This window comes from Pteropus medius, unplaced genomic scaffold (assembly GCF_902729225.1).
Source record: "Pteropus medius unplaced genomic scaffold, Ma_sr-lr_union100, whole genome shotgun sequence".
In the NCBI taxonomy this organism is placed as follows: domain Eukaryota; kingdom Metazoa; phylum Chordata; class Mammalia; order Chiroptera; family Pteropodidae; genus Pteropus; species Pteropus medius.
The window spans coordinates 17,278,736-17,303,730 of NW_024349799.1; the positions used below are offsets into that span (position 1 = coordinate 17,278,736).

Consider the following 24,995-nt stretch of genomic DNA (forward strand, 5'->3'; position numbering starts at 1 on the left):
CTAAAACACTTAAAGCACACAATTTTCACCCTGTCTGAAATGCCCTCACCATTCTGAACCCATCATGCTATTCCTTATCATTTTTCTCTAATAGGTGGACTCCTTAATATCTCTTTTACCTGTAGAAATCCTACCTGCTTTTTTTTTTTTAAAGTCTCATCCCAACTTGTGGGTGCAAACTTCTAGTGAATACCTAAATTAGCAAAGAGGAAGTCAAAAAACTTACAGGGTACGAAACATTGTTAGACTAAACACTAACATGCTACATACTCACTGTTTTTCAAATATACAAAGGTGCTACTGTGATGAGCAAAATGAAAGTTTTTTGAAAAGCATCAATGAATTAAAAGTACCTTTTCTTCCATTATATAGTCTCTTCATCACAGGTACTATTAATAGTATAATTATTAGCATGAGGTTAAAAAGAGGTAGGTGATCAAGAGTTTCCCATTTGAACAGGTTGAGAAACCTAAATCTAGTTCAAGTTTCTTCCACAAAGTCTTCCTTACTGTTGTATTAAATTTTAAAAATCTTACAAGGATCAGATCCTATCATTCTGTCATATTTACTTTATTGAAATGATATACTATACCCTGCTGAAATTTTGCTCGACATTGTTTTTATGTATATTCCTGTTGATACTTGTTTCTAGTTCGTTTATTTTACTTGCCACATTGCACAATTTATTTATTACACTCATAAGACATTCAATTGCTCCTCTCCTTTTTTTACTATTACAAGCAACAGAACATTGAATATTCTGAACATTGAATATTCTTAGGCATAGGGTTTTGACCCTAGAAATGAAAATGCTAAGACAAAGTTTAAGTAATTGTTCAGTCACACAGCTAATAAAAATGGTAGAGTCAGGGAGCTACACCAAGATAGTCCCTAAAGCCCACGTTCTTAAGCACTAAATGATAAATGACATGGCACTGTCACTGATAAATCAGTTTCTAAGCAGTACAGGCATGAGGTTCATTCCCTCCAAAATTTCATTACAGAATATATGGCTTGTGCCTCTATGTCCTAAACAGAACTATAAAAGAATTTTGTTATTTTAAAAGAATATTAATCAGAGAATTTGGTTAGTCATAACTCTTCATTTTCTATATTCACTCAAGGTAAGGCAATACTACAAAATACATAGAACCTAAGATTCTCCAAATTTTTTACACCATTGCCAGTGGTAAGAAACAAAACAAAGCATACTTCTCAAACAGACTAGCCATTAATGATGAAAGAAAAAGAGAATAAGAGATAAAAGGTGTACATTCATCATTCACTAATCCCGATTTATAAACTTTATAATTACAGTCATAGCCAGGTCTAGACTCTCTTTAAAAACCTACTGCCACTCCTACCTAAAATTTTTATTATTGTGGATACGGGTGGCTTACTCCACACTGCTTGATAATCTGTCTGAAAATAGCAAGTATATCATACCAGTTTCAGAATGTCTTTCATAGAAAGTCTCAAGAATCTATTCTTAATAGCACTAGAAAAATTAATTAATGTACAGAGTAGTAATAAAAATTCAATATTGTGTAAAGATAAACATAATGGCTAAATTAATACTCATGGCAACTATCAGTTTCAAATAATGTTCGAATATACTAGTTACTGACTAGATTGTAAAGAGTGTGGACTGCGTTCTAGTGACTAAATGAAGGCTAATGATGCCACCATGAAATACCACACCAGCTTTTAAAGAATTTTAGTACAGTATCAATTCTATTATTATATAAATTATCTGATTATTAAGTGGTGAATTAATCACTTAAGTCTGGGTACCATCTGAGCCCACATTAACTTACTTTCAATCCTACATCCTCCTCCCCCATCATCAGCCTCTGTTTCTCTTCCTAGACAGTTACTTATGCCCAAAGTTTATGTATTCATTTCCAACAGCACTCCTCACACTGGAAAATGACCTCTACCTTCTTCATTCCACTCAAGTTAACTACAAGAACACCAGTAATTTCCTTACTGTTATGTCAACAAACACTATTAAATTCCTGATTTTCAATACTTGATTCTTAGTAGCATTTTATAAAGCTTATTCTATAAAAACTTTCCTTCCCTTATATCTTCCTGGTGAATTTTCTCTGCCTTTCTCAGAGTCCTGCCCTCAGCACATCTGCTCTCTTCTCTATCCCCTAAGCAAAGGCTGTTGATTTGCCTACTTTGAGCAGCCATGGGCAGCCCCCAAATTCCCAGTCCATTTTTTATGCTACAGACAAAGAAATTTTTTAAATAACATTGTTAAAAACATTTTTTGTTACAAAAGTAAAATACAAGCTGAGGGAAAATAAAATCTGTAATCCCAAAGTTATTATACTTATCAATTTAATGTACATTCTAAAATATTTATTTAACTGGCAACTCCTGATATAAAATTCCTCAATGGCCATGCTTTGTCCTTAGGACAAAAGAAAAATTCAAACTGTTTACCGGTGTTTATAAATTTAAACTAGGGGGTGGCTCCATAGTGTAGTGGTTAGCACGTAAGCTTTGCACGTAAGCTTTACACGCAGAAGGTCTTGGGTTCGCGCCCCAGATGGAACCAAGGACCATACTACGGGTGCGCCAGGCCCCAGGTGCATACCGGGTGCACACCAGGTGCATGCCGCGAGCATGTGGGAGGAGATGGCCCCGCCTTCAGAGATCCAGTTCTTAAGGGGAAATGGCAACATCCAAGAAGATCATTAATGCAAAGGGAATCATACCTAGGTAATTTTGGATGACTATTAAAATGTCTTTCAACTGCATTAAGGCTTCATTACTCACAGGATGATCAAAGTACATGTGGTATTGAGGTTAAACTATAGCCCAGGTGCCTCCAGTGCTCTCATTAGTAAGGGACAATGTGGAAATGGCCACCAATTGTCTCATCAGTAGGTCTATACTCCAAAGGAGCTGCCCACAAATGCTTCTGCTATCCACATCTCAGATCAATAGCCAGTACTTTTAAAATGTATACTGAAGGCCAGAAATAGGTTTTTATTAGTGGACATAATGGCCTATTAGTACAATGATTATTAAAAAGTGGTTCTCTTTGGTGAGCTGAAGTTACACAAAATATATTTGGACCAGCTAACAATATTTGAGATATCAACCACCATTACATGAAAAAAGTGTAAGAATTCTTTGAGGTCCTTAGAGATGGAGCGCAGGCCTGGATGCCTGACCAATCCTCTATATAGACATCAGTTCAGAAATATTTCTCTCATCTCAAATCAATTGTAGGTGTAACAAAATTCTATCAGTGGATGTTAGACTGTTACTGTCTCTACCCTGAGTAAACCTTCACATATGTGTTTTTTTTTTTGCAAAACCTAGAAAAAAAGACTTGAACTTCATCGGGCTCATAAACCAGGTTGAATCTATGGTTTCGTGCACAAAATTTGGTAAGAAATTAGCTTTCAAAATATTAAGGTTGTGGGGGAATACTTCTAGAATGGTTTTCAATGGCTTCTGTTATCTACCAAACTACCACTGTGATTATTTTGAGTTTTTTAGTTTGCAGCAATTACTAATGCAAACATACCACTGGAAATACATCAGCAAAAATTTTGATTGGCAATAATTTTGATTGGCAATAGGTATGACAAAACATAAATCATTTTTTAAGACTACAGAAAACCCCAAAATCCACAATATATCTCAACTCTGTATGTTATTATATACCAGTCTGCTCTGGTACAGAAGTAGCTCTGAGTTTTTTTTTTCCATTACATATTTTATAGGATAAAAAAGAATTGCCATCTTAAAACACCTGAAATGAAACTACTTGACCATCACAAAAAAATGTATCCAAATCCTTGCCTGCTTAGTGCCATCATCAAGGACCACACACACAGTTGAGTCAGTTAGTCCCCAGGAAACTCAGATCTAGGTCTGTCTCTGCTGTCCCTCAGTTGTATGGCTTTGAGAAAGTCACTGATTTTTCTTCCAATACTTCAACTTCTGTTAAAAGTATGGAACTTGTACTAGTCAGGTTACAAGGTAGCCGTGATCCCTCTTATAGAACATTAAATATTAGTAAGTTTAAGTTAGTCTACAAGCACTTGGAGCAGAAAATAAGACTGTAGGTTTAAATCTAGAAATATATTACATAAGTAAGAAATTCCATCTCTCTTTTTCTGTTGTTCTTTGATATCACTACATTCTGTTGTCTATCTTTATATCAATTAATAGTGATTAATTAAAAATGATTAACTGTAACAATCACTTTTATAAACTGGGAAAAGGTGACCATTAGTTCATTTTAGGGTGAGAAGACCTTGGTTCTGACCAGTATTCTGTGGGTATCTAATTCGAGAACCACTAAAATTGATGATTTTGAAAGTTCTTTCCAGCCTGCTTAAGACACTGATGCGTACACTATGGTCCTGTGTGAAATCTCTCAGATGTAATATTATGCTTTAATTAAATTTATAAAGTGTTAAGAATAGTAAAGCCTTGTCTTTAAAATTATAATGTTCCTTTTGGAGGCAAAGCACAGTAAGCACAAGGGACAGGAAGAAGAAGCAGCATTTCAATAAAGAATTTTCTTCTTCCCCTATCCTGCCAAAACTAATCCGATTTCTGGGATACAAGTAAAAAACATATTATTTATATATAACCTCACCTTAAAGATAGCTTTTCTGTAATAAATTTATTCCAGGTATTAAGAATATCTGATTTTCTGAAACTATTATATATTTAAGAAAGCAACAGGTTTTAGACATCAGTTTCAACACAAAAACCTAGACATGATCACTCAATAAATATTAAACATAGCCACTTCATCTGCTCTTTAAAAAAATAATTTCACTTGTCTGCCAAAAACAGTTCACATTTCAATTAATTAAAAGAGCTCCACTTTGATGTCAGTTCTACTGTACTTACTAAAGTGTATCTGGAGGACCAATAATAAGGACTTCCCATCGGTAGAGATCATTGTCATCTATTAAACCTGCCGAAAAGCCTTCCACTGGATTTTTGTTGAGTTCTGTGGAGAAAGGAAAATTTGATCAAAACATAATTTTCATCCAAAAGAAATTACAAAAGTTGAATATACATATTATAAATTCTAAGCTATTAAATGGATATACCTGGATCATTAACAAAATGCTACCTGATGACCAAAACATTTCCTATTCTGTAACACAAGGAAGCAATAATAGGTAAAGTAAACTACTCAGAAGATCAGCTTCTACTGCCCTCTTACTTCTACCCTTGGTTTCCAGCTAGGTTCTTACCATTCTACGTACCCTATAGTGGTACAGAGGTATAGTGGTATAGAGAGCTTATTAGAATGCAGATATCTAGCCCCATCTCCTAGAGACTCTGCTTCAGAGGGAGATCAAACCAGTACCTCTCTGGTAATTCTTATGCTGTGGTCTTAAGGATGCATTTTCAGAAACACCAACAGAATGCCTAATACCTTTTCATTAGAATTTATTGAGCTTAACCAATCTTCCTTTATACTAATATCTGTATATCTATTTGACAAGTCCTCTGTAATCTTGGGGATACACACCTACAGTTGGTGTTCATGTGTGACCCATCAAACTCTCAGAACAGAGAGTGCAGAGAGGATCCATGTATGTCCTGCCTGAATGTTGACCCTTTCTGCCAGCCATAGCTTCCAGCACACAAGAATGGCTTAAGAATAATATGTGAAGCCTACAATTATGAGATTTTCCCTTTCCAGATATAGTGCCCTGGCATAAATGGAGGCTGGGGACAAGAACAGAGGCAAAGGATTAGTGAGATTAGGGGTCACAGGCCAAGAGGAGGACTTTAGAAAAGCAGGTGAGAAGGAGTACAAAGTCTAAACAGTTCCTGGAGACAAAGGCTTAATAAAGGAATGACCGACTGATAGTGGGCATCATGTAGGAATTTTTTTAACAGCTTTAATGAGGTATAACTGACATTCAGTGAACTACATCTTTAAATTACATAATTTGATACATATTGATATATCTATACACCTGTGAAGCCATCACCATGATTATGATAGTATAGAAATATGTATATATATCACCAACAAGAAACTCAAACACAAAGCACTGACTGGCTGAAGCTGGGAAGTGGAGACAAAGCACACACAAGAGGAGAGCAGCTCAGAAAGACCTTGCCTGAACAGGGAGTCTTAAGAGGTTTGTAATTCTCATATAATTCCTGCCATTCTCTTCAGGGAGCTCAGTCTAATGATAAAAGTAAGTGTAATAGAATTCAAGTAAGTGCTATAAAAGACTGAACAAAGTATGTTAACTGAGAAGATATTAACTTTTTACGGAATAAGAGGTGGTATTATTTCAACTACGATTTAACATCCCAGAATGCCAGTAAAACAGAGAGCCAAAAGTGAAAGTTTATTTATATTTAAACATGAATGGCTTCTTTTCTCAAAATTTGAGGGAAGATATTTTATAAGTCTAACATTTTTACCTAACAGGCAAAGTAGACTTTTATAAATAGTTTTAAATCAGTTCTGTATTTCAAAAAACAAGAAATGCATTTTTACTTTTAAATAGCTATTCTAAGACATAAAAATAAACAAGGATACTGAAAATGCAAAGACATTAAGACAGGGATTAGATTTTAATTTTGTTATTTTGTTTATGCATGCAAATATTTACTCTGTGCTAACCACGTTGCAGACATAGGGAAAAGAGCTCAAAGTCCCACTTTTACTGCCAATTGAAGGGTAGGGTAGAGCACAGACAACTGCAAAATGGGCAGTTATTTTCTATATCGTGATCTCATGTTCAACCTTTTTCTAGATAAATACTATTATATTACTCAGATTATTTTCTCCAATACTGTATACAACATTCTTTTGAAAGATGCTATAATTTATCCAGAAATCACCTAGTTGTTGCATTGTCCATCAGAAGTCTAGTCACATTTTATAAATGTAGGTGGATAAGCTCTGAAATTAGTATATATGGTCAAAATTATTCTTAAAAGTTTCCTTACTCTTCCCATAAAGTATATCATTGCTTCTCACTTTTCTAAGTTCTTAAAATATTTTGCACATTCTTTTCATGCTTTTCTTCTACATGAGTGATTGGGTCCACTGCTCGTTTCATGTAAGTATCACAAAAGGAATACTGAAGAATGTCCAACACCTCACTTTTGTCATGGCTTTTGCCTTTAGCATGGTTCCTCAAAGGTCTAGATCCATGGATATTTAACAGGTTTAATCTACCTATAGTTTCAGATCGTTCCCATACCTTTATGAATGGTTCAAGATCCAGTTTGAGTACTATCTTCCTCCATGAGGCCGTCCCTAAATAATTTACAAAATAATCTTCTTTTAACTTCCTATTAATTATACTTTTAGTCTGCGCTACATCACCTGGCACCTAACTATAAGCTCCTGATTCCCACAGAAGTAAACAGACAATTACAATGTATAGTAAATGCTCCAACATTACTACAAGAATTTGGAGGGAGTACAAAATTATAATTATGAAAACACATAAACAGCTTCTAAAAAGAGATGAGACATCTGAAATAAGACAAAAGATTTGGGTGAGAAAGTATAAGGTTTAGACAAAGAAGTATATACAAAAACTTGAAATATGGAGATCAGTATATGGCTAGAACAAAGTGGGGGTACAGATGCAGTTCAAACTAGACAGAATGTCAGGAGCTGGACAGCAAAGAGCCTTTGTAAACCATGTAAGTTTTGACTTTGTCCAGAGGGCTATGATAAGCCTCTGGGTTTGTGTTTTGTTTTAAAAACAGTGAGGGACCTTCATGAGATTCACATTTTCAAAACCCAATCTTGCAGTGTTTGAAAGATAACACAGAATAAGGCCATGGGTGATGATAAACTTGTACACAAATGCTTATATAGCACCATTACTCATAATAATCAAAAGGTGGAAACAACCCAAATGTCCGTCAACAAATGAATGGATAAACAAATTATGGTATATACATGCAATAGAATATTTGGCCATAAAAAATGAATGAAATACTGATACATGCTACAACCTAAATGAACCTCAAAGACATCAGGCTAAGTGAAAGAAACCAGACACAGAAGGTCTCATATTGTATGATTCCTTTGATATATCCATAAAAGGCAAATAAATCCACAGAGACAGAAAGCAAAAGATACTGATGGGGATAGGGAGAGGGAGAAATGAGATGTGATTACTTAATTGGTATGGGGGGAGGGGTTATGAGGTGATAAAGTTTCGAAACTAAATAGAGATGGTAGTTGCACACTGTGAATATACTAAATACCACTTAACTATATACTTTAAAATGGCTAATTGTTATTTGAATTGCAATTTATTATTTTTTTTAAATGACAAACCGGTTTCTGTACAGAGCAACTGGGTAGTAGTCTATTTTCTGAAATGGGAAATATGTGAAAATGTGCTCATTTGAGAGGTGAGGGGAAGAAATGATGACAGGTTTAAGTTTTAAATGCCTATGGGGTATGCTACCCTGAACAAGCCCAATCCTGTCTGATATCGGAAGCTAAGCAGGGTCGGGCCTGGTTAGCACTTGGATGGGAGACCACCTAGGAAGACCAGGTGCTGTAGGCGTGAAAATTAAAAAATAAGGGATTGTAAGCATATAAGGTCCTTGCAATCTGTGAGGTCAACCACAGGTTGCCCTGCCTAAAAAAATTCAAATAAAATAAAATAAAATAAAAATAAAATGCGTGCCTATGGGGTATAAATACATTGCTTTAAAAAGAAATTTGAGCTCACAATAAAGATTTGATTGTTATCAGAGCACTGTTGATAACTGAAGTCATAAGACTGACATCACCCAAGGATGACCATTAAGTGTAAACCACAGAGGATCTAACCGAATGAATTCTGGAAAATACCAATATTTGGGGAATAAAAAGAGACTACAAAAGCATTTAAGAAAGGTAAGACAGAGAAGCAGAAAGAAAACCAGGAAAAGAACTGTATCAAAGAAGCCAAAGGAGATGCATTTCAAGGAGAAAGTTGCCAACAATGATAAATATACACTGCTCAGGAAAGAGGGGTCCAAATTCAGTCCGCTGGGTTCGGTAAAAAGAAGGCGAAAAGCTGCTCTAGGCATAAGTAGTTTCAGTGTAATGGTAAGGCAGAGGGCCATGCCATGCAGGAAACAATGAGTTGACAAAAAGAAAGTGAAGCAGAGAAATACAAGCAGAAACTTTTTCTACAAGTTTGTGGGTGGGAAAATGTAGGAGCCATAAGTAGATGAAATTCAATCAGGTTTTTTAATGGGAAAGACCAAAGAAAGATGTTTAAACATCCTATCTGCTTTTAAATGTTGATAGGAATACCATACTACATTCAAACCCTATTGGATCACAGATATAAACAAATAATAAAACTTAATTGAAAGAAAATATAGAATTTTTAAAATATAATCTGGGGTAGAGGTGGCCCTCCTAAGCAGAACACAACACTCAAATCATGTTATACTACACAAAATATTTTAAATCCAGTATAACAGTTTAAATACAAATGAGAGACTAGGGAAAACATCTGCAACATAACAGGCAAAAGTCTAATATCCTTAATATAGTAGAATCCCTGTAAATCAAAGGAAAAGGGAAACATGCAAAGGGTATAAATACAATGGGGAGAAAATGAAAATAGCTAACAAAAATCTAGCCTGCTTAAGGCAAATATTTAAACCAAGAAGTGCCCTACTTGGGTTTCTACTTTTATTTCCTAAAATATTTCAGAGAACTTTTGAATGTGAGAAAGATGAAATAACATCTTTTCTGAATGTTACCTGGACACAATTACAGTTGGAGAGAGCTAAATTTAGAGCTCTCTTTCCCACAAATCATAAATGCTATAACGGTAAAGTTCCAAAGCAGGCAAAACTAATCAATTCTATTTGAAATCAGGACAATAGTTATCTTTTATTGTTCTGGAAGGGGCAATGAGAGTACTATCTGGGTGGAGGCATGATAGGGACTTCTGGGGTGCTAGTTAATGGCATGCTGTACATAATATTTATGCACTTTTCTATGGGTATGTAATACTTCAATTTTTAAAATTCAGTAAATCATGGAGTGTCACATGATTGTTAGATGAGAGTTATATATGCATGCTGTGAATCCAGAAATCACTGTAGGCCAGAGTGGTCCTCAAAGCATGAATAAAAAGGAAACCAAAGACAAGGAAATGTCCTTGAGAATAATGATCTGGATAGCTCTAAGTAATGCAAGATAATGTATGAGCAAATTTACTATGATAGAGTCTTTATTCAAGAATAAGGCTGGAAGAGGTAAGCATATGAAAAGTAAAAACTCTATAGTCTTGAACTTGAATTGGAAGAATCAGTATGAATTCATGAAACAACTTTAAAAATTCTGAGCTCTGTTTACTGAAAAAGCGTAGAAAACTGACCAACCCTGTAGTGCCTAGAATATGGTCTCTGAATATGATTAACCCTAAAAGTAACAACAGCTCTTCAGAGAAATGGCCGATTCCAGGTCTGGGGCAGGAAATGCTCTAAGTTCATCTCATACATACCAGATAAAAAAGAAGCTATCAGAGAATATGATGGTCTTGTTAAACGGACTCAGCCAACTTGAAGAGACTCCAATGGCCAATATGGAGACAATATGAGAATCAATAGTTAAACATATTTATGCTTCAATCCATGAGTTTATAAAGAGTGATTAATAAAACAAACTAATTGGGATCTAGTAAACCATTTTATTATTTTGAAAACAAATTAAAAAAGTAAAAATCAAATGTTATTCTTCCTTTTTTACATAAATTATCAATTAATCAAACAAAATATTACTAATAGAAATTATCAAATGAAATACCTCCCTATAAAAACAATCCAGTTAAAAAACAAAAAAATATTTGCAACACTGCCATATTGTCATCTTAATCTAGGCATTTAAAAAGAAAGACAACTAGATGTTATGTCTCCTGATAAACAATCACTGCTTATATCTAGTTCAAGTCACTAGACATGATTACCAATTAACAGAAAATACGGACATAAAAATATGTTTAAGGACATCTATAGAACACATATAACAAAATGTACACTGTGGGAAATTCTAAAGGCCGATGCCTGGAATCTTCAATAAATATACTGCAAGGGGAACTAAAGAAAAGACTAAATTCAAACTTTAGAAAAATTTGTGATACAAGTGAAAATTTGAAGGCAGACTAAATATTAAGATATTAAACTACTGTTAATTTTTTTAAGCGTGGTAATGGTAATGTGGTTTTTACCCGCATTTTTAAGAGATATATAAATATTTAGAGATATTGAAATATTTATAAATGATGATAATGTTTGGGATATGCTTCAAAATCATACAGGATAGGGTAGAGATAGATAAAACAAGATTGGTTGTGACCTAGTAACTACTGAGGTTAGATGGGTACATGGATACATTATACCAATCAGTCTACTTTGGTATTATTATGTTTAAAATTTTCCTCAATAAAAGTTTTAAAAAACGATGCTAAAAAGGCAATTTAATGTAGTCTAAAATAATGTTTTTATATAAATCACATGAAAATAAACCTTCACTGAGCCTCGGCAAAAATACCAGGTCTCAGAATAATATTCAAAGACCAAGATACTGTCATTTTATACTTGAGTATTAAAAAAATAAGCTATTTTGGACAGAAAAAGTTGAAAATCACATGATATCACTTATATACGGGATATAAACCTAAAAGCAACAAATGAACAGGACAAACAGAGACTCATGGACATGGATAATGGACTAGTGGTTACCAGAGAGGAGGGGGGAAGGGGGAGGTAGACGGAGGAAAAATAAATTTAAATAATTTCAATTAAAAAAAAAAAAAACTCTCGCACAAAAAAGAAAATAAGCTATTTTAACTGTAAATATGCTTTACGAAGACCAATGGCTAAGTCGAACAGCTAAAAGCCAAATACAAACTGGTATTTATAGCCTAGCACTGATTTTCCTTTGTGTCTAGGTAGTTTTGTCTTCTGCTCCAGGGAATGTGCATTGCTGTCAAGTTTATTTATATAACACACAGCTGGCTGTAAGGTGCATTTCTATAAAGTGATTATTTTTATACTGGCTTCATTTTGAACTTCTGAAATCACAGATAGAACCTTTTATTCAGATACTATCTAATTACTCCTCCTAAGTATTGAGATGGGTTGTCAAAATAATTTTGACCTTACTGTCAGAGAAATAAATTGCCATATTACTTTAAAACATATAAATCATTATAAACCCAGTCACAAAAATTAAACTGGGAAAACATTCTTTACCTGCAAGGTTCCATTAATTAATTAATATTGAAAAAAGTCATGTATCAGCAAACAACTGCAAAGATTTATTTATATTTCTTCTGTCGATCTTAAGATGAATCAATTTAATCATCTTTACATATTTCTAGTAAACTTTAATGTCAACTCTCACTAGCTCTATCATCTTAAACAAGTCTTTTACTGAGTCTCATTTCCTCATCAATTAAGTATAGTAAAACCCGTGGTTATGTTTGGAAGACAGGTGAGAAATATTGTATATGCGAAAGAGTCTCCATCTTAGAGTACAATAAATGTTGTCTATTTTCTTCCTTTAAAATTGGTCATTAGACTACAGGATGTGAAAAGAAAGGAATAAAGTCAGTGTCCTTTAGAATCTCAAGAACAAGCCATACCTTATATCTTTTGGGAAATACTACCCACCCCCAAACATCATACTCATTTGTTTCTAGCAGGAGCTGCTAAACAAGGCCCCCAACCTCTGGGCTGTAAGAATGAGGGAATGAATACCTGACACAAGCCAGGAGAATGAGATCTTCTGGAGGATTTTTCTTTTCAATTACAGTTGATATTCACTATTATTTTATATTAGTTTCAAGTGTACTGCATAGTGGTTAGACATCTGTATAATTTACGAATTAATGCCCCCAAATAGTCTAGTATCAACCTGACACTATACACAGTTATTACAATATACTGACTATACTACCTATGCTGTACTTTATCACCTTATGACTATTTTGTACCAGAGGATTTTCAAATTGGAATTAAAGAAAAAAAGAAGTCCCAATCCACGGAGAAGCTGTGTTTTAAAAGCCTGACAGCTGCCAACAGCCACAGTTCAAATCTTGAGCAATAAAGCCAAAATAGAGTTAAAAAAGCAAAAGAAAGCAACAAGAAGATCTTAACGCAGAATTCTAGTTTCTTACACTTGGTATCACTCTTGCCCTAACCCCTCCATAAATTTGGTTAAGAGTCAAACTTCCTTTTTTGTCTAATTTATTCTAGTCCAAATCTTGTCACAACTGAGTACCTTTTTCTGTAAAGAGTCATATTTTTAAGCTTACATTCTCAGTCTATCTCTAGTCAATTTCCCCTCTAATACTTTTATGGCAGTCGTTCTCAACTTTCCTTTTACCCTCCACCATATCACACAGGGGATACAAGTGGTTCTCAGCAGGGATGGCACTGGGTGAATAGGGAGTCCATCCCTGCCACCATCCGAGGGTGAGAATCATGAACCACTTTATTTCATTCTGATTTTAAGTATTGCTCAAATTAAGGTTTCTGTATATAAATTTTCAAAAACCAGTTTTTTATTTACTATCTAACAGGTATCTCCTCACCTACTTGTTTTTGCACAATTAAACTAGTTAAGTTACTCTAACTTCACATATCAATATGTAGAGTTTGTCTTCCTTTGTATTCACCTCCACGGTTTCAGCTTCTCAAAGTTTACTTTTTATCTCCTTACCATCCCTTGTTATCATCTATTTCGTGAATAGGCCTCACAATGAAACTTCTCTTAGCATAATGAGGAGATTCTTAAATCTATTCCAATTCATTTCAAATTCTCTTCAATCACCTAATAATACATATAGGAACCAGAAAGACTTAGAAAACACCGAAATATGATCTCTCCTTTTTAAATACTTGAAAGAAGAAATTATAAAGCAACCGAGGCCTTAAAGGCAAGCTAGAAGAATTAGAAAAGAAATGAAAATAAAAAACAAAGATAAGAATTACTGTTACATTAGAAATGAACAAACTTTTTGAAAAAAAAAACAAAACTAAAAACAAATCATAGTCAAGCATACAGTTGAACAGAGTAGAGATAACAAAGGAGATTTATATAAGTTCAATTGGTATTGAAGAGATTAGAATATAAAAATGTCATAAATAAAATATATGAAACACTCCTGTAAAATAAATAACTAAGTATGCAGGTTAAAAACATACTCTACAACCCAGGAAAAAAAATGGTATAAAATAAACAATACCAAAACATCTGTCAAAGGAGAGGCAATGAGCTTTAAAGACAGATAAAATCATGTGCATCTAGGCAGAAAAAAAGCAAATCAAATATTAGTGGGCCATACCTATAATCGAGTTAGCCTTAGATTACTCCACAGCACTCAATATAGCTAACAGTGAATGAATACTAAAGAATTCTGAGAAAAAGTGTGATACAGAGAATGTGAAACCTAAAAAGAGGTCGAAATATGATGGCAATAAGCATTTACAAGTATTACAAAGTTAAAGACCGAGTAAGTGGCACTTTTTGAAATAACTGCAGGGAAATAAAAATAAAGAATTTTATATTAGAAAAAATGAAGTGAAAAAACCAGTGTACTTACTAATTATTTAAATGCATAAAATTAAAACAACCATGAATGGTTAAAAGCTTTTAAAAATATAAATTGAATAATGTAAAAATAGGACTACCAAAATATATATATTACCCACATATACACACACATATGTATACACACATATATAATTAGGAGAAGGGAGGAGAAAGAAGAAGGAATAAATGTATGTGTTTATTCCCTCATCCTAGTTATCAATACGTCAGTGGGTTCTCTGCTAGAAGAGACTCAAAACTATTTAGAGGTTTTTATAATTCTCTTCTCTCAACTTTAGGAATTAATTTTTTCTTGTAGTAACAAACATCTATCTGCAGTTCCATCATGTTTTCAATAGTACCTTGTGGGGTTTTTTTTTTCCAGTCAAATGCAACAAATTTAAAATTTATAAATGGCATACAAATTATAACTCCATATTTCTACATGCATATTTGTATTAAAAGTTATCTGGAATGATATTCATCAAATGTAGGAGATGGTTATTACTAAGCTGTTTCAGCTTTCTTTACTTTTTTTAATTATAAAAGTCATTTATTATAAAATAACAGGAAAATAAAACAATCAGTAACACTATCTCATCCTTCAAAAATAACCACTATTAACACCTGGTTCCTCTGCCCACTTTTTTTCCAACTATAAATAATACTCCATAAAACATCTTTGTACTGTCCTTGTATATTTGTAAAAGTATACCTAGAATTCAAACTTCTGTAAGTCAAAGAAACATGCACATCATCCACAAAAAGTTTATTTCAATTTATATTCCCAGAAACACTGTGGGTTTCTATTTCTCTACAGCATTGCTAACATTGGGTATTATTCCTTTTTCCACTGACAATTTCTATCTATTTCTTACATAAATTAACCTATTTATATCTTTTGCCCATTTTTACATAAAGTGATTCACCTTTTTCTAATTAATTTGGGTGAGCTCTTTAAGCACTGAGGCTCTTTATAACTGCCATTTTTGTTTTAAAATGTTCTTGATTATCTTTTTAAATTCTCATTTTTCACTAAACATTGAAGTAAAATCAGTTAAAAAAAAACAATCTTCATGGTTCATGGCTTGTCACGCATAGAAAAGCCTCACTCCCTCAAGCACAGATAAAAACTTTTTTGATTGCTTTCTATTAATAATCTTATCTTTTTATTTCAACTATTGGCCAATTGCTTGGCCATAGTCTGGTTCCTCATCTGTAAAACAAAGATAACTGTATACTTCATAAGTTCTGTTGGAGGAATACATTTATGCATGTGCAGTGTCTGACCTAGTACTTGCACCTATGGCACATTTTATAATTTATGCAAGATATAAATCTACCTCCCATCCACCTACCCCCACTATTATTAACCAGTTGTTCCAGGGTGTTCTATTAAATCGCCCTTTTCACCAAGATTTGAAAGTTAGGTATATCTTGGACTTGAAAGCGGGTCATTCAATTCTAAATTTGCTGCTTCTTTCTATTACAGCACTGAATCTTGGCTTTGGTTTCAGACCTTCCTGTAATAGCATTTCCTTATAAATTGTTTAATTCATCCTAAAATCAACGAAAAAACTAAAATAATCCATATTGACAGTCCCATTCTTTCATTTGTTGTATGCATACATAAATTTCTAAATAAGCATAGAGCACCTCAAAAGAAAGAATCCCAAATAATTAAAAATTAAACTTCCTAAATTTCTCCAAATTTTCTACAATACTTGATTTTATAACTAGAAAAGCTTATTTTAGGTAAAGAGAAAGAATGTATTGATGTTCAATTCTTTTAAAAGATATTGATAAAATAAGAATTGTGTGTGTACGCACATTTTAAAGTCTCTACTAGCTTTCCAATGGATCTATGGCTATGATAAAGACTGAAGACAAATATTACACAATGCCCAAATAAAATATCTGACAGATAGTCAAACCTGTAAACTATTTCCAACTGAGGGGAAGAGCAGATCCCTAAAGCAATACATGAAAAAACTGAATTTAACCCTAGAAAATAAAAAAGGAAGAAGTGCTAAGGCTAGGGGTAGATAGCCACTGACCATTTAGAAAGTAGTTCTTAAAGCAATCTTAGGAAGGAACTGGATCCAAAACCAAAAGAAAATATTTCCTGTACTAACTAGTGGTTTAGTTTAATTGTATTCCACTGGCTTTGAAAAGATCAACAATTCACAAAGAAATTGGAGTAACATATACCATCAAATGAAGACTAGGATAACATTAATTAAACTATGTAATGTCCCCTTCCTATCGTTGTCTTCCCTACTTCCTCCCATTTCCTAGGTAAACTCTAAACTAAAAGTTACAGAACTGTACGGGATTTAAGGCCAAATGCATCTGATATTTACAGCATCCAAACGGCAATCATTTATTTACTTAAGTCAACAGCCAGTGATTACATTATAAAAATCTGAGGCACTGCCATGCAAAAGTCAAAATCTCTTGCTGTGTGTCTTTAATTGACTGATAAAATATTTTTAAAAACTTAAAAGCTGCATGTTAGTGTTATCAATCTGAATGACCAGCTTAGTCAATTTAGATTTTAATTATCATTGAAAACCTTCCAAGTTAAGACAGTCATATCCATCTTGTGCTTCCACACACTCTAAGCATAAAGTTCTTTCAGTTTTCCTCATAAATGAACAACAGGTAGGCAGAATTTTTCTAAAGTGTTTATATAGAGTTAAAATACATCTCAGAATTTAAAACATTTCATTGTAGATGTGCTAAATTTTAATTAGTAAATTCCCTATTTATAGTTGTTTTAAATTCACTACAGCTATAAATATCTTGTATTCTAATCTGGTAGGCAAAAATATAACTTACTGCTACTTTATTTGTGAAGTGAGCTTTATTTTATATGCTAGTTACAATAAACTAGCATATCTTCTTATCATTTACCTGTTTTTAAAGATTTAGCTTTTTAATTCATTTATTAAATAATCAATTTTTAAATATTATAGTCAGATATATATCTTAACTGTTTCAAACTTTCAAGTGATTCTCTGGATTTTTAAAATAGATAATCGTTTGGTAGAATATTATTTAGTTGCTTTGTTTCTATTACCTGTGTTTTACTTTTGCTTTGTTTTCCTGCATTGCCTAGGATATTACCGAAATATATGAACGACAGTAGTGATATATATCCTTTTATTATTCCTGAATTGTAAATATACATACAACTACTGTTGATTTTCAACAATTATTATTTGGACATTAAAACAGTTCCATTCTTTCCCTAGGGTTTTAAGTTAGTTCTTTGTTGTTGTTTGGTTTGTTTTTAAAGGTCAAGCACAAATGGAAGCTGACCTTTCTCAAATGCCTTTTCGACATACATGTAATTATTGATCCACAACCATGGTATTAGTTCTTCTTTAATATATTAATATACAGTATTAGTTGTAATAGGAATACAGTATCTTAGCAATCCTAAAAAGAATCCAATTGGTTATTTACTATATTGCTGGTTTCAACTTGCTAAAATTTTACTGAGCATGTTGGCATCCATACTGGGATTGGTCTAAAGTTTTTCTATGCTGTCAGATTTTGATGCCAGGGTTATAAGAGACTCAAAATGAAACAGAAGCTTTACAAGTTTTATGATAAAAAAGTAATTAAAACAAAGTGGTCTAAGTACCAGAATAAACAGATCAATGGAACAAAAACAAACTCTTTGGGAATTTATAGAATTGTCCATTGAGGGAGAGGGGAATATGTCCAAAATTTATATTCGCATTATACATTTATGCATAATATAAAATTTTCCAAAATAATTGTTTTAATTTTTTTATTCTTTGACTAAGCAAGACATGAATTTAAAAGTCATAGAAGTCAGAGTGACAGTTTTGTCTACAGAAATATATAACTACTTGAATGACAGGAAAAAATTACTAACATATGACCGAGTGTTAATCTATATTTAGTAAATGGATTCACATAAGAAATACAAAAAAAGGCAATGCAAAAAATAAAAATGGGTAATGTAAATATACAGTAGTCCCTCCCTTATCCACAGTTTTGCTTTCCATGGTTTCAGTTACCCATAGTCAATAGTGGTCTGAAAATATAAATGGAAAATTCCAGAAATAAACAACTGATAAGTTTTGAATTACATGCCATTCTGAGTAGCATGATGAAATCTTGCACCAATTTGCCCCTTCCAGCCCAGGACACGAATCATCCCTTTGTCCAGGGTACCCATGCTGTATACGCTCCCCACTCATTAGTCACTTAGTAGCTGTCTTGGTTATCAGATTGACTGTCATGGTATCACAGTACTTGTATTCATGTTACCTTTACTTTACTTAATAATGGCCCCGATATACAAGAGTAGCAATGCTGGCAATTAGATATGCCAAAGAGGAGCCATAAAGTGCTTCCTTTAAATGAAAAGGTATGTGTATATTGGGAAAAAAACATAGCATATATAGGGTCCAGTACTATCCTCAGTTTCAGGCATCCACTGAGGGTCCTGGAACATATCCCCGCCACATATAAGGGAGGACTACTGTTAAGATGTTCTAACTCAAGAATGCATATTAAAATACAGTGTTTATTTCTGGTTCTTCCACTATTTCCTCTAAGTAGGCCCAATCCCTCTCTTGCATAGGGAGAAAAAAATAATCTGAACAGCAGACCATGCCAGTTCCAAGCCAAGAGTTCTTCCAGAGAGGAAAATAACAGGTGTGATATGGAAATAGTAGTGATATATTGCTACTAATTCATTGTCTGGTATATCTCCCCATCATGCCTTAAACTCCTCCTCAAACTTTTCCTTAAGTTGGTGCTAACAGGTTATGTTTCTCAAATTTTAATGATTTACTTACTTTGTATATGCTTCTTTTTCATTAACAAAAGAAGAGAACCCTGTTGCCTAATCAGAAATGACATGTATGCAATATAACCTTTAATGAAAAGTATGTTATACCTTATAGTAATCTCCACATTAAGCAAAAATGGCTTCTAAGAAGATGGGATAACCTTTGAAAATACAGATGAGCCTATGTAGAAGGCCTAAAGAAGCACATACATACAAATAAAATTATGGAAGTGATAAGGCTTAAGAGAAGAGAACCAGAAGACAAGAGCTTGACTATGAATCAGTCATGCAGGTTCAAGATTTCTCATCTTTGGTCATTCCTTTCATTTACTTCTAGTCCATTCAATGTAAAGATCCATCAATTCATCTATCACTGACATTTCTTTCTTCCAAAATGTCTCTAGTATCCATCGACTTTTAGCACTGCTATTATCATTATCAGTCTAGGTTTAATCTTACAATATGATAAAACTATCCCAACTTTTTCGCCCATACTGAAGGATGTCTTCTATATTTACTGTAAGACTGTTTTTGAGGATGTTATTTATTATATTCATGTAGTACCTTCTTTATGAGGAAAAACATTCAGGAGAAATGTTCTAATCTCAGTAATAACTCAGGATTCTTCAGAGCACGTAGTTTATTTTTATTTGTATCTTATTTATGTCATGAGTTGTGTAACTGATTAAATCTGCCTCTATACTTTGGTTGAGGGAAAGCTTAAAAGCCAGTTTACACCAGTAGTAAGTACACAGAATTATTTGCTATATATCTTTATTATAATCTAACTCTAACAAATATTTTATATCCTTTTTCCTTTTGCTTACTTCTAATTAATGTCAATTTGTTTTCATTTATTCATTTAATCGAAAACTTAAGTACATGATAGACACTGAGCATACAGCAATGAACAAAACAGTCCTTGCTTTCTTTGCTCTTAAGACAAAATAGTCTTAAAGGTCTTTCATTCTAGTGGGGAAAGATACAAACATATGTCAAGTGGTGATACTTCTGTAAAGAAAAATAAGAGTAGAGAAGATAGGGATATGGCACAAGGGCGGAAGGTGGGAGTTTAAAAAACATTCAGATAGGAGTGCATGTAAACATTTAGGTATTCCAAGAATCCCCATAAGCCACCGCCAAGCCACTTTTTGAAAAAGACAGGGGGAAAACAATAGTCAAACAACTCATCAAACCAAAAAAAAATTTAAACAACACTTTACCTCTTCATTTTCCCTACTCAAACACATTTCTGGATGACAGTGATGGTCGTACAACAATATGAATGTGCTTAATGCCACTAAATCGTAGACTTCAAAATGGTTAAAACGGTACATTTTATTTTACCGCAATTAAAAAGAAAAAAAGCCTTTCTGATCCTTTACTCTCTCAATGTACATAACCAAATTTATTAAGACAAACTCACCCTCTAAAATCTAGCTCCATCTCTATTTCCCAGAATCACTGACACTCTGAAGACAATCTGGGCTTATGAATTATATTTCTCCCTTCCCTTCAGACTTCTCTCCTTTAAGCTTTGGTGACTCTCTACTTTCATTCCTAGTTTCTTCCTCCCTCTGTGAACACCATTTCTCGGTGTTTGAATGGCTCATTTTCCTCCATCTGCTCTCCAAACAATGTCTTCCAAGAATATCTCATCAGCTGCCCTTTTCTATTTGCTCAACAACCTTCTCTAGGTACTTTCACACACTAAAGACTTAAAAATATTACCACCTATAAGAGATTACTTCCAAATTTACCTCTCATGAGCTTCAGAATCCATTTCCCAACAGTGGATGTCTTACCAAGACCTCAATCTAAACTCATCATCCCTCCCAAACCTGTTCTTCCACTTTATCTCATTTATTTCCTTCAGTCACCCAATAGTGAAACCTGGCAATCATTACCTATTGTTCCCTCTTCCCCATCCCTTACATTTAACTGATGCCCCAACTTCCAGTGTCTTCCCCAACAATCTATCTTACAAACTGCAATGAAATTAATCTTTCTTAGACATAATTTTGGTCATTAACAGAGTACTTACGGTCTTCTATGATGTGACTTCAAAATAAACCTTTCCACCCCTACCTCTTACTACACATCCTCCTCACCCTTGAAAACACACAGTGGTACTCATGCTGACAACTGCTGAACTACTCTTACATCATATCCTACCCCTTTTACTCATATCAAACCTCTATTCTTAACCAGTAATCGCACTTCAACTAGCTCCTTATCTTCATTTGTTCAAAGCCTATCAAGGGCTGCTTCAAATTTTGGAGTTTCCTAAAAACCTTCCCAAATTAGGAATGTGAATTAACTTTCTCATCTGTGCTGCCTAGTACTTTACATTACTGATTTTACTACATTCTGGCTATATAAATTAATTTATGTCATCCTTACAACTCAACTATAATGAGCTGTAAAATGCTCAATGGAGCCATTTCTTTGAGGGAGGGAGAGCTACAACATAAAAACCATATACTTTTAAGTAAAAATCATGCTAAACACATATTTCATATAGCCATTTGTTGATTTATAGAATATTAACTGCCTACCATTATAATTTGACAAAATGACACAAATCTAGGCAATTCAACTGGATGCACAATCACACTTGACTGTAATTATGTAAAGAGTTTGGAGTTTGACAGTAGTAGTTAGAAACAACCAGACTGACTTACTCTGGCTTTCAAAATGGCTTCAACTCTTATCATATTATGATTCAGCTTTAAGGGGCACTGCTTCCTATCTACATTACTCTTAATCTCGTTCACTCTTAATCTTGGGCAAAAAGACTACAAATTTAGATTCTAACTGGTCTCTAGAACAAAGTGTTTTCAAACTTAAGCACTCAAGGTTCCCTATTCTACCTATACCACCAGGCCCAAGGAAATCATACTGTCCTATGTTCCCAGGGCTCCAATCACCACTCCTAGCGAATAAACACATACCCAATATAATATTTCTCCCCAGTGCATCCTGAGTAATATGCTTATCTCAGTTGACAGAACCATTTGATTATCCATGCTCTCTAGTTCACTGATTTTAAAACTTCACACAGCCATTTCTTCACCTGGGTAGTGATTATATCTTGCTTTAACAACTCTTTAAACTGTTTTATACTGCCTGTATCACACACACACACACAGATACTATTCTGTATGTGTGAACAGAGCATAAATGTAAAAAAGACAAACACTGGAAAAAGACTGAAAAGTAATAAAAACATTTTTTAAAAGACCTTTAAACAAGTCAGTCTTTTCTTCAAACATGCAAAAAGCCCACCCAAAGTGATCTACAGATTCCATAATATCCCTATCAAAATCTCAAAAACATTTTTTGCAGAAGAAAGTTGGAATACTCACATTTTCTGATCTCAAAACGTACTACAAAGCCATAATAAGCAAATAGTTCTTAGTGCTGGCATAAAAACAGAAATATAGACCAATGAGATAGAAAAAAGCCCAGAAACAAACACTTGCATACATAGTCAAAAGATTTTTACCAACAGTGCCAAGGCTATTTATTGGGAAAAGAACAGTCTTTTCAACAAATGGTGCTGAGAAAACTGGATATCCATCCACATGCAAAAACTGAAATTGGACTCCTAATTTATACAATATGCAAATCAAAATGGGTCAAAGACCTACATTTAGAGCTAAAACTATAAAATTCTTAGAAGAATACAATAGGGAAAATCTTCATAACATTAGGTTTGACAATGATTTCTTGGATACGATACCAAAACACAGGCAACATAAGAAAAAAATGGATAAATTAGGCCATCAAAATTTAAAACTTGTGCATCAAAAGCAATCACAGAATGGGAGAAATCTGCAAACCACCTATCTGATACAGGAGTAATACCCATAATATACAAAACTCATACAACTTAAGGAAAAAATATCGTATTCAAGAATGGGCAAAGGATTTGAACAGACATTTTTCCAAAGAAAATATACAGGTGGCCGACAAGAACACGAAAAGATGCTCAACATCACTATTCATTGGTGAAAGGTAAATCAAAACTACGATACCATTTCACACACATTAGAATAGCTATTATTTTTTTAACTAAAAACAAAACTAAATGTTGACAAGAATGTACAGAAATTGGAGCCCCTGTGCATTTCTGGTGGGAATGCTAAATGGTGCAGTCACTACAGAAGACAACATAGCAGTACCTCAAAAAAACTTTAAAAATGGAATTATCATATGATCCAGCAACTCCACTTTTGTGTACACACCCAAGAAAATTAAAAGCAGGGATTCAAACAGATACTTGTACACCCATGTTTACAGCAGTATATACAACAGCCAAACAAGTGTTCAGTGACAGATAAATGGGTAAATAACCTACAATATATACATACAATGGAATATGATTCAGCCTTTAAAAAGAAATCCTGACACATGCTACAATATGTGTGATCCTTGGAAACACTGTGGTGAGTGAAACAAGACAAACACAAAAAAACAAATACTGTGTGATTCTTTTATGAGGTACCTAGAATCATCAAATTCATAGACAGTAGTAGAACAGCAGTTATTAAGGGCTGGGGGAAGGGAAGATAAGGAATAATTGTTTAATGGGTAGAGTTTCAGTTTGAGATAATGAAAAATTTCTAGAAATAGATGGTGATGTACAAGCTGAATGTACTTAATGTCACTGAATTATACACTTAAAATGATTAAAATGGTCAATTTTATGTTATGTGTTTTTATCACAACAAAGAAAGTCCAACATACAAATTAGATAAATGTAGGGCTCATCAAACGAAAGCCAACCATCTTCCAACCTCCTTGTACAACAGCTCCTAAAGTGTAGACTGAGGGCATCACTGCTCTTAATCACTCTCAAACCTTTGATGTTGCCCACACCCAAGGAAGGCACCATTAATAACCAATCATGGAACTCAGAATTTCTCAATACAGTACTCAGCAGCCACTCCAGCCAAACAAACACATAATGAGACACTTGCTATCCCTATCTTATTATAAAGTGACTGTTGAAAACAAATCTGCCCCGCCCTACCCTTCCCTTCCTATGTGGGAAGTTTTTCTCCTTTATTTTCTGTAGAGCTTCTCTTAGATGAAAGACCCACTTTAGTCTGTGTGAAAATAAACCAATATCATCATTCTCACTGTTAAAGACATAAATTAAGAAACAACTCCAAATGGATCACAGACTTCCTAGGTTTGAAGGGGGTAGGAAATTCCTCCAAGTTGCAAGCCATCATTTTACAGAATGGGAACTCAAGCCTTGACTAGAAAAATAATGGCTAGTCTGGTTATCCCAGCTGAGACTCTGAACATGAAGATAAGTTAGCCTTGATCTTAAAACAAACAAACAAACAAACAAAAAAACCTAGATATACTTTTTGCAAAGTAAAGCAAATGTACAGCTGCTATTTTATGCTCTTCAAAATAGTGATATACCAAATTTTTTCTCAAAAGCATTTTAGTGCCTTTTGCATACCAAAAGCTCTTCTTTGTGGTTTAATAGACATAATAAATGTCAAGTGAATTAACAAGAAATACAATAAAGCCTAAAATTTT

The 24,995-nt window shown here is 33.7% G+C and overlaps 1 protein-coding gene and 1 pseudogene across 2 annotated transcripts in view; one reads left to right on the plus strand and one right to left on the minus strand.

The window, feature by feature from the left end:
- The window catches only part of UBE2G1 (ubiquitin conjugating enzyme E2 G1), an 86,842-nt gene that overhangs the window by 23,121 nt on the left and 38,726 nt on the right, over positions 1-24,995 (minus strand). For both annotated transcript variants that reach the window (XR_005658082.1, XM_039886420.1), the window contains one exon: positions 4,894-4,996. Coding sequence is in view for 1 of the 2 variants with exons in the window: in XM_039886420.1 (XP_039742354.1) it covers positions 4,894-4,996 (103 nt within the window). In the remaining variant the exon portion in view is untranslated. The remainder of the gene's footprint in view (positions 1-4,893; positions 4,997-24,995) is intronic.
- LOC120621331 (uncharacterized) lies at positions 8,442-8,561 on the plus strand (annotated as a pseudogene).